An 11,430-nucleotide genomic window follows, 5' to 3' on the forward strand; every position below is an offset into this window, starting at 1 on the left:
AGAAAGTCTGGAAAAAAATTTTAAAAACTTTATAAATATTAAGTTACTAATGTTGAAGACTTATACTTAGAAATCTAAATTACTAGTTTAGTAGTGTAGCTTTATTGTTAGTTAGCATTTTACTAGTTTAGTAGTATTATAGTTGAAAATTTTACCATCGCCTTTAGGCGCCAGCGTAACAAAAGAAGGACTCGATATCGTGCCCTTCGTACACGCGATCACGACAGCAAAGAAGACATTCTTCTTGTACCAAATGGAAAAGGTAGTCAAATATAAAAAACATTTGCAACATTGATACAAATCTTATAAAAACTCTCCTGAGTTTTTTTACTATTATTATTAAACTAGATTACTTAAATTACTTTTTCTCTTAATGTTAGGCAAATATTCAGCGCAAAGTTTGACTTTCACAGAGACGGATGATGATTCCGAGGAAGAAACAACAGTTTTTGATAAAAAACGATTGCTTAACGGGAACAGTTTTACGTCGAATGGTGTTGCAAACGGAAAGCTTCCCAAACAAAGAGATCACGCTTTATAGCTTTTAAGATATGCCGTATAAAAGAAGAAAAAATGAATTTTTCAAAAAAACTTCAAATGTAATAATTTTAACTAATTTTTTATAGTGCAGTATTTTAATCAAACAATCTGCTACGTATTATGCGATACTGAAAATTATATTTTTTTGTGAATTCCATAAGGGGTGGTTATAAGCATTTCAGAATACGTTTGTTATATATAATTTTTTTTATATATTATTATTATTATTGACTGACTGACGGTTCGATTTTCGCTTTTAATTTTGAATCTATGGAATTGCAGTATTCAGTATTCAGGGGTGTTCTTTTATTGTTAATTGTGATATTTTATTTAAGCAAAAATATATTTATATATATATATATAATTTTGTAATAGAACATATTCTTTAAATAAATTTTTTGTTTGATTTAGAGTTGTTTGTGAAAAATTTTTTTTTTTTTTTTTTGATGAGCGTTTTATATTTAAACTAAGCGTTATTTTTTTAGTTTCGCTTGATTAAATACGTTTTATTATTTACACGTTGTTTTTTTATGCTTTTATAATTACATGCGTTCTTTTTATAGACATTCTTAATTTAAAACGCTAAAATTTAAAAACACCTTTTTTACTCTTAATTATTGACTTTTTTGACTTTTTAATTACGCGTTTTTTTTTTTATTGCTCTTTATGTGAGCACAAACATTTACTTTGCTCATACGCTAACGTTTAGTATTTCACTAACTCAACAAACATTTAAAAAGTATACAATAAAAAAAAATGTAACTTATTTTTGATTTACATTAATACCTTTCTCGCGGACATGACGCACTTCTCTTGAAGTCCCTTCTAACAGTTGCCTCTCGTTTATTAAAATTTTCATTGTTTGTAATTTTAAACAAAGCACTGCTTGTTTTTTGTATTAAATTTAAATTAGATCGGATCTACATAAAATCGTTCTTTTTCTTACATTCGCGTTATTTTTCGGCATTTTTTAGATGTTAATAAATGTTTTTATCCAAGAAAAAAATAAAATTATTAAAAAATCGAAGGCAAATTTTTAAAATATTTATAATGCTTACGATAGAAGTTTTACAACACGATTACTTTAAATAATTTTATTATAGGTTTTATAATAGCTTATTTTATCTTTAAAGACAATAAATAATTAATAACTCGTGCATTTTGAATATAAGTGTCTCTAACTCTTGTTATTTGCAAATGCTTTTAGTCGCTTTATTATTAATTTGCTGATGTAAACAAAAACAAAGTTTAAATCACTTTTGTATTGAAGTTATTTTTTCGAACTTTCATAGTACTAAATCCGGAAATTTCTCTTATCGGTTGTTTTTTCTTTCTAGAATAATCTCGGTATAATAAAAAATTTAATTTATAAAGTAAAAATGTCCCGAAAATAATGAAATTTAATTTCACAACATTGAAGGGGGTATATTGTGTCGTTAAAGTTAAAGTTGCTGGCACGTTTGTTTTATATGTATATGTACATAATAATATATAGCACCATTAATAAAAACTTATATAAAGATTTATAAATTATTTATAAAAACTTCCTAAATAATTCTTTAAAGTGTCAAAGTAAACGCAATTTGACCAATGATCCTTAGTATCTTTTTAAACGTAGGGAAAATCCCAAGTGTTACGATAATTTTTCTATCATTTGATTGGATAATAAAACAATTAGCCTAGAACCCAGCTGATTATAGATTTTGCTCAAATACAGCTCGAATCAAAACAAACTTCACTCTGCAGTCGTTTTAGCGATAAAGACTTCTCGCTTGTGATAAATTTTAACAATGTACAGCGTATTACTTATATCTGCTGTTGAAGGCATTGAGGCTGTCGAACAAGTTAACAATATTTACAGGCATTTAAGCTACAGAGGAAACGATATAACACTTTTCGGTAATAATTTTTGGTATTTTTTTCTTGATGTTCGTTTTTTGCTTTGATTTGTTTTTATTATTATCTTTTTTATATAAATAAACTTAATACTGTTTTTATTGAACGTTTTTTTATTTTTTTAAATATATTTTATTTTTGCTTTAATTTTACGCTTATTGCTTTATTTTTACATTAAAATGCTATTAATTAAATTTACATTTAATGCTTTATTTTTACATTTAATGGTTAATATGCTCTAAAATCCGCACGGTTAAAAAAGTATACAAGTATATTTAGAAAGCAAATATAGAACTATTAGAAAGATGTCAATTGCCTTCTTTTTTTTTATTGGTTGTAAAATATTTGAATTCTTTCGTTTTTGTTTTTTTATATATTTGTTTTACTTATTTTTAATTTGAATGTTTTATTCTTCTAGACATAGCCCGTTTAAAGATGGATGACGAATATGTTCATCACATCGACACGTTTAAATCTCAAGTAATGGACGCGGCTGATGCAATTATTCTGGTTACCGACGAGTTTTGCGCTTCTTTAGTACAAGACGTCCAGTCATTGTTCACTACGCACAATAAATCAAAACGTTCAAGCAATGTTTGGTACCACAACGGCGTTTGCTGCACAATACTTGGCGGCTCAATAAAAAACTCTGGAGTTGCAAAGCAGTTGTGGGAAGTATTTTCAGACCAACACATTTTAGATTTCACCGATCTTTTTCCATACGGAAAAACAAAAACGTACAATCTAGACTACACCAAAGAAACAGCGCAACCTGCCGTTGTATAGATTGTTTGGTCAATGACTGTAAATAGTGGGATATGTTTTTATGTACATAGTGTATGCAGTTTTCTAATTTCTTTCTTAGTATCGAGAACTCATTGAACTTACCCTAAGACAGAAAATTTTTTAAAAATCGCATTTCTTTATTGGTTCTTGTATGTTTATTGTATTCTTCAAACATTTGAAGAACACGATTTGTTCACTATAGACACAAAGTGTTAACTATTTTTTTCAAGTTTAAATTCTATTTATTTTTTGTTTTTTGTTTTATTTTTTAGAAGGATATAAAAAAAAGAAAAAACATCCTAGTATCCGTATTTTTCGGAATATTAATTTATATATTTTTTTGTATATTTATGTATATATATATATATATATATATATTAGCTATATTTTTATAGTAAATAATTTCGAGCTCTTATAGAGAATTGTGTTATGTTTTAAATTTTATAAAAATGGCAATGACGTCAATAATATTATGTTTTTATGCGAAAATTTTTATTTCAATCTGTAAAGTAAAAATGAAAATGTAAGAAAAAATTGTCTCAAAATTAAAACAATCATGTGTTTTTTTTTAACTTATGTTGAGCAGAAATTTTCATACTACAAAGGGTATCAATTAGCGATGTTTTGGATAAATTTTAGTGGAGAGTTTAGATATTTTTAAATCTATAAATATATTTTTACATGTGAGCATGACTGTATAAACTTTACTGCGCGTCATTTACCTCATAAAATTGAGTGAACTGGCCTCTTTTACCTCATGAAGTTGTGTATGCTGGCTTTTCCGAAATCAGCATTCTGGGTTTCAAAAATCAACGGTTTCCAAAATAAACGGTCTGGGTTTAAAAAAAGTAATATTAATAAATTATTAGTATTACTTCTTTTAAACCCAGTATTGGTCGTAACGTATAAATATTAATTTCGTGTAACCTATTTGTTACAATGAATTTTACTCTTGGCAAAATTTCCCAGTAAACTTTTTTTTAATTTGCACTTTTGATAGTATCTTTGTTTTGATAGTCTCGCAAAATAAATTTGGAAAGAAATGACTCTAAAATTTTAATTGAATTTGATCAAAATCATCAAATGACAATTATACTTATTGTTAGTAACGATTTTTGATTTGACGTAACGGCTGGTGGATCATTCTGATTGGTTGTTGTAATGGCGAATTGCGACTAATGTATTACTTGATGGTAGTTATGTTAAATAATATTGCATGGGTTTAATTTGAGGCAATTTTGTTATTGCACCAAGGTCATGGAATTTATTTGGTTGCTTGCAGGGTAGTCAGACTCAAAATATTTTCTCTCTCTTTTTTCTAGTTGTTTCTAAACATGGTCAATTTGGCTGTTTCGTAATATTTTGGCTTATATTGTCAGTGAAATAGCAAGAACTTTTGACATTTTTCTAATTTCCATACTTTTTCAAACTGTTTCCATATTGAGAAACGAGTCAGAATTTCATGAGTTAAGACTTATAGCTTGATTTGGTATGCTATTGACTAAATTTAAAGAAACTATGAGCACGCACATAATGTACTTTTCGATGAATTTAAATAATATGGAACTATTATAAATTGAGAATTTTTCTGCTAAAATGTCTTTTACGTTCTTTATTACTTTTGTCAACAATACCCTTGTAGCGGATTTTAAACATTTTTCTATTTTATATATATTAACTACGTCATTTATTATTATTTAATATTTCCGATTTTAGAGCTTTAAATTCATCGCTTTTAGTTTTATAATTACGGATTCTTAACGAATTGCGTCAGTAAGCAAGCAAGTTATAAAATTATTATTATGAAAAAATGAATAACAAAGATAGAGAATATTTGTAAGGCGGTTTCTTGGGCGTTTCTTTTAATAATACTGCATTTAAATTTAATTATCAATTGTTTTTCTCAGGTTTTAAAGCAATGTTAAACAAAGTTTTGTTCAATTTAATTTAACGCAAGTTAAATTATTTTTAAAATTATTGCTTGTTCATTATATCGTTTGTATATACGTATGCGTGCGTATATATGTATGCGTGTGTATATATATATATATATATATTATATATATATATATATATATATATATATATATATATATATATATATATATATATATATACAGAGGCGTAGAAAGAATTTTTTGGTGTTCGAGATAGGTAACTTCCAGACATGGAGCAAATTCCAAACATTTATATGTTTATACTTATGTCAAATAAGGAGGGTTTGCATAAAATTGTGATGATTGGAGGCTGGGAACAAAAAAGCCCCAAAATTTTCGCCCCCCCCCTGCCCCAAACGTGAGAGCAACAAGTTGATGAAGTATTATTTGTACTATTCTTAACTAGACTTATATTCATCGATAAATTTTAGATTTCATTTAAAAATATTTTAGCGTTCAAAAATTATGACCATATAAAGTTTAAACCCCCCTCAATTTGAGGGGGTTGCACATTTTATATAGTAATAATTTTTAAACGCTAATAGATAATACTATGAAACTTAAAATTTATCGATGAATATAAGTCTAGTTAAGAATAGTACAAATAATACTTCATCAACTTGTTGCTCTCACGTTTGGGGCAGGGGGGCAAAAATTTTGGGGCTTTTTTGTTCCCAGCCTCCAATCATCGCAATTTTTTGCAAACCCTCCTTATTTGACATAAGTATAAACATATAAATGTTTGGAATTTGCTCCATGTCTGGAAGTTACCTATCTCGAACACCAAAAAATTCTTTCTACGCCTCTGTATATATATATATATATATATATATATATATATATATATATATATATATATATATATATATATATATATATATATATATATATATATATATATATATATATATATATATATATACATATATATATATATATATATATATATATATATATATATATATATATATATATATATATATGTATGTATATATATATAATAAAAGATAAATAAAGTAAAAGCGAGCGCAAAAATGTTGCTTAAAGCTATATTATTTTATAACAAAATAGAATATTACCGCTACTCCTAGCTTGAATTGACACAGAATACACATTTAAAGCAAACATGTTTTATTAAGATTTTTCACAGTTATGTGTTGAAAAAATGAAAAAAGAATTAGCAAGGATTCTTTGATTTATAAATAAACGACTTATTGATGACTTTTGTAGACGAACAGCTTATTAATAGACGAACATCCAACGATAGATAAACTATATTAAATATAATTATATATTAAATATAATAATATAAAACTAAAAAAATTATATTACGTGAACGATCAATTATTATTTTGTTTTACATTAAAAATAAACTTTTTGAAGTAGAAATAAGCAAAAGTGAAATCATTGAAAATTTAATAAAGTTCATTTTATTTAAATAAGATCAATATTTTATTTTTGGATAATAACAATGAAATTTTTAATGTTGTCTTTGAGTTTAAAATTTTTAATTTTATTTGACTATAATATTAATATTTTCTTCATGTTATTATCATAAACAGTGCGTAAATTGAAAAAAAAAAATGAATTGAACGCACTAAAGCAGATCCATAATTAGTAACTCCCAACCTGTGATGATGATTCATAGTTAGTAACCCCCAACATCTGACGATGTTCTCGTTTTTTTCCCCAATTTTTTTTTTTTTTTTTACCAATATATGACTGACAATGACCAACTTAACGCTTTGCTGAGTTGCTTTTTTTTGTGGAATAGAAGGAATAAAAGACAAACTATTGACTATAACTTAGAGACAAACAAACTATTACGCAGAAAGAGTTAACAATACCTTTTTACAAAACATTTGTCGTCATTGAAAAAATAATATCGGCTACTAAGTTCACTCAATTGACATCATTAAAGAAAATGACCAATTGTTAAGTTTACATTATCGATTAAGCTCAACACGTTCATTTGCTATTTTATTTTTTATCTGGACTTTTTTTTTATTTGAAAAAAATTAAGGATAACTTATTAAAAAATAAATTAATATTATGTATAAATTATTTCACGGAATGCAAGAAAAATCATTCACAGTCGCATTTAAAATTTACAAACAACATTCTACGGACGTCTTACGTCAATAGAACGTACGAAAATTAACTACAGAAGTTTTAAACTCGCTTAATAAGGTCTGCTAAGAGAATCTTTTTCTGAATTTCTATTATTTTTAATTTTGTACTCTTAAATATATATATATATATATATATATATATATATATATATATATATATATATATATATATATATATATATATATATATATATATATATATATATATATATATATATATATATATATATATATATATATATATATATATATATATATATATATATATTGAGTTATTTTGAATCTTTTGCAACTTATTTTTAATTTAGAGTTAAATTTTTTTTAAATTTGTATTGTAAAGTGAAATATAGAGTAAATATAAGTTATTTGCAAAAACGATTAAAATGTGGTGTGAAAATCAGCAAATTACACTCAGTTAATTTCATTTACAGAAACAAAATCATTCACAATGTTGGTCAAGTTGACTTGATGCGCTGCGTAGAAATGTTTTGATTCCATGCTTTGCACATCAGATTTCATGGATCATCAAAGTTTTACTGCTGAACAATTTTGTGTGACAATTTTGGCGCTGACCCGAGGCCCTTTTTAATCTATTGAAATATATAATTTTTTCAATTTAAATGTACTCATAAGTAGTTAAGGTGCTTTGCCGTGAGTGGGTTGTTTTTTTAAACGATCAAAATCTTTCCGTTAAACATTTGGTCTGCAAAATAAATAATTAGATTGTTTAAAGAAAAAACGCCAAAAATCTTACTGTGGGCTGCAAGCAATCTTTTAAAATTTATTTAAAATGTAATATCCCTATCAAGATTTTACGTTATATGGTTTAATATAACATAATTGTAATACATTATGGAATCCTAGCTTTAGCTTAAGTTGAAGTCCTATGTTAAGAATGGTATTTTCAAGTTAAGACTTTGCTCGGTGCTGTAATTATTTTAACTGTTGCAAAGAAATTTAGACAATAGAATATTCCCCAAGGAATAAAAAATAGAATAGAATATAGACAATAGAATATTCCTCAAGGAAATAGAAAAGAAAAGAGCTATTACTACAAGCATATAATTTTTTTGATTACTTTTATTTATTTAGGAGAGAACCTTTAGAACTTAGAGTAAAAAAAACATGTTTTTAATGAAATTTATTGACTTAAACACTTTGTTAAAAGTCTAGCTCTTTGATCTATAATCATGTCCAAATTATGGACGTTTTTAAATTTTATTTAGAATAATTTGAAGCAAGCCGACTGAGCAAAACCCTAAAGAAGTTCAAAAAGAGACTTTATAAAAGTCTTTAATTCTGTATAAACAAAAAAAAAGCTCTAAGAACTTTTTTAAAAATACAAGCAGAAGTCCAGTGGGCACAGTAAGTTTTTTAAAAGTTTTTTGGACGTTTTTCTTAAGTTGATTAAAACGTTCAAAAAATGTTTTAAAAAAACGTACCGTGCCCACTGGAAGAAGTTGTATTAAACAGAAATATATTTACATTTATTTCATTTCATTTAAAATCTAAGTTATAAATTGTCAAAGATAAGATTTTTTTATAAAATTTCGTTTTAAGATTTACTAATTTGAACACCCGGAAAACTTTTTGGAAATCGAAATTGGTGTACGTGGGTTTGAGGGCAAGTTAAGTAATATTACTTTTTAAACAAGGAGCCAGAGTTTTTAAAAAACCCTTTATAAACTTAATTTTTACATGTTTTTAAGGCGTATTTTATACGTCTTCTTAAAACCTATTTTAAACCGTTTTATGACGATTATAAAGATTTATGACTGATTTATTAAACCCAGTGTAACAAATATATGATTAAAATATTAGTATAGTTTTAAAAATAAATTATCACGCAACACATGCAAACAATTATTTCTGTGCGTGATACGTCTTACACGTGATGCAAAAAAACTACGAATAAATGTAAGATAAGAAAATAAATTTTGTTTAGTACCCAGTGCCGGATTAAGGAAAACTGGGGCCCTAGATACCAAAACTTTTGGGTCTCCATTTTTACATTAATAATTATTTTTGCAAGATTATTGAGTCATAAAGTACGTACATTCATAAATGTAAGTATTTACCAAAATATAAAAAATTATGAGATAAATCTGGTATTTATTATATTTTAGATTTATTCTATAAAATTATTTTTATAAAATAATTTACATATTATTCAATACATCTATTATTATGACAATTACTAAAAACTATAAAATCACAATTGTTATACAATATGCCTTTAAAAATCTATTTTCGAATAAATTATTTACGATATCATCAAAATTGATGTCAGAATAAAAAAAAAATTAGAAAAATTTTATTAATAGTCATTTTCTTAAAGTTTGCCAAAATGTTGTTAATAACTAGATATGCATGCTGTCTTATACATTACCTGTAATTTTTAGGGTATCGCAACCTTCTACCCTTGGTCCTGTATTGTTTCTAATCTACATTAATGATCTTCCTGACAATCTTACATCTAAAGTAGCTCTACGAATGCTGAATATTGCTGAAAAGTTTGTTTGACTGACTTACCGTCCTTAGGTGAAGCATATCGAAAAACTATAATCTGTTGGTTAATGTATCAAGTATGCAATATATCAAGTTGAATTTACTGAAACACTAAAATAGTAGTATTGTAGTATTACCTTGTACAGAAATATTTCAAGTATTTTAAATAAAATAATGAAGTAGAACAGTAATAAATGTAAATGTTTAAATGGCTTTTTATTTGCATTACTGGTTAATTCACAATAATGTATAATGTTTAAATATTATTCAAATTAAAAAATACGACTTTAACATCCAACTTTTGGGGTTTCTAGGCCATTGCCTAGTCTGGCCTATTTGGTAATCCGAGTAGTAAATCGTAAATAATAGATAACTCCGAATAGTAAATTGTAATTGATAGTAAATAATAAATCGGTAAATCCGTTAGTACCTACAAAAATTCACAAAAAATAGTGTAAAAATAGCCACGAAAACCAGTGTAACTGAAACATTTTAAAACTTTTTTTTCCAAATAACAAAGTTTCTTGAATCACTCAATTAAAATACTCTTTGCTTTTTGTAAATATTTAAAAAGTTCCAAGATTAACTACTTTTATTTCGATAAGTTACAATATTTATTATCTTTACGGATAGAAAATGATGTTTAGACATTATTGTCCTTACTAATAAAAAAAGTCTTATCAATGAAACTATAACATCACGAACATAAGCGATTAAAATTTTTGTCTGTTGCAATGGCAATTCGGCAACAGATAGAGTTAAAAAATACTTCTAAACGGAGATGCGTTCTTGGATTTGAGATAAAAACACTTGTTAGTTTACCATTTAAAGCAACGAGAGAAATTTGACTTATCAGATTAGCAGACAATTTCTTTTTACTTATAGTTAGAAGACCTATGTTTTACACCCATAACACACTAAGTGTATGTAGTCAAAAAAAACATAATAATAAAACTTACAGATGCAACACCTCGTAAAACTAATTTACTGTTTTAATGCGAACTTCAACTTCATTTTCAAAACACTTTAATTATTGAATCTTTGTCTAGTTTTTTGAACAACACCTTCTCCCACAGAGAAAATTATTCGCCTGCAGATTTTTTTTTTTAATTTAATTTTTTCAGTTTACGAAGTTATTCGTGATCAATATTATTTGTGATAAAACAAAATAAAGATATAACAAGATATTCCAGTATAAGCTAGGTTTCCGAAAAAAATCACAACGATCTTATCATTGAAACCTTATGAAGTGAATAAATATATTTAGTTACGATATATATAAAAGTTCGTTACAAATATTAAAATTTCATTAGTTACAAATATTGAAAAAGTTAAAGTTGATGAGCAGTATTTAAATATATTGTCAGAGGAGAAATTTTTTTAGTTTTATAAGTAAAGTAAACAAAGTAAATAAGCCAAAGTTCGGTACAATAATTTTAATCCACAGATGTAGTGCGATAATGTTAATCCACAGATTTGGTACAATTAACGTTAATCTACAGATTTTGTGTGTATCACATCAGTGGATTAACATTATTGTGCCGATATAACTTTATATTAAATACCGTGCGCACGGTATTCAATATAAAGTTGATTAAATTTAGTTACAGAAAGGTTCATTTAGTAAGTTA

The 11,430-nt window shown here is 25.9% G+C and overlaps 1 protein-coding gene, 1 long non-coding RNA gene and 1 other non-coding gene across 3 annotated transcripts in view; all 3 read left to right on the top strand.

The window, feature by feature from the left end:
* Positions 1 to 675, top strand: part of LOC100198204 (dyslexia-associated protein KIAA0319-like protein) — a 70,137-nt gene extending 69,462 nt beyond the window's left edge. Inside the window, exons 24-25 of the mRNA XM_065796101.1 lie at positions 168 to 262; positions 381 to 675. Of these exons, the coding sequence (XP_065652173.1) occupies positions 168 to 262; positions 381 to 541 (256 nt within the window). The 3' untranslated portion in view covers positions 542 to 675. The remainder of the gene's footprint in view (positions 1 to 167; positions 263 to 380) is intronic.
* Positions 676 to 2,277: 1,602 nt separating this feature from the next.
* On the top strand, positions 2,278 to 3,776 carry LOC100200555 (uncharacterized). Its single transcript, XR_010638193.1, has 2 exons — positions 2,278 to 2,439; positions 2,855 to 3,776. It is a non-coding gene; the product is annotated as an uncharacterized LOC100200555 (transcript).
* A 3,186-nt stretch (positions 3,777 to 6,962) lies between these two features.
* On the top strand, positions 6,963 to 10,008 carry LOC136079764 (uncharacterized). The gene is made up of 2 exons (XR_010638194.1): positions 6,963 to 7,349; positions 9,694 to 10,008. It is a non-coding gene; the product is annotated as an uncharacterized LOC136079764 (long non-coding RNA).
* The last annotated feature ends 1,422 nt before the right edge of the window (positions 10,009 to 11,430 follow it).

The sequence above is a fragment of the Hydra vulgaris genome, chromosome 04 (genome assembly GCF_038396675.1).
Source record: "Hydra vulgaris chromosome 04, alternate assembly HydraT2T_AEP".
NCBI classification, from domain to species: domain Eukaryota; kingdom Metazoa; phylum Cnidaria; class Hydrozoa; order Anthoathecata; family Hydridae; genus Hydra; species Hydra vulgaris.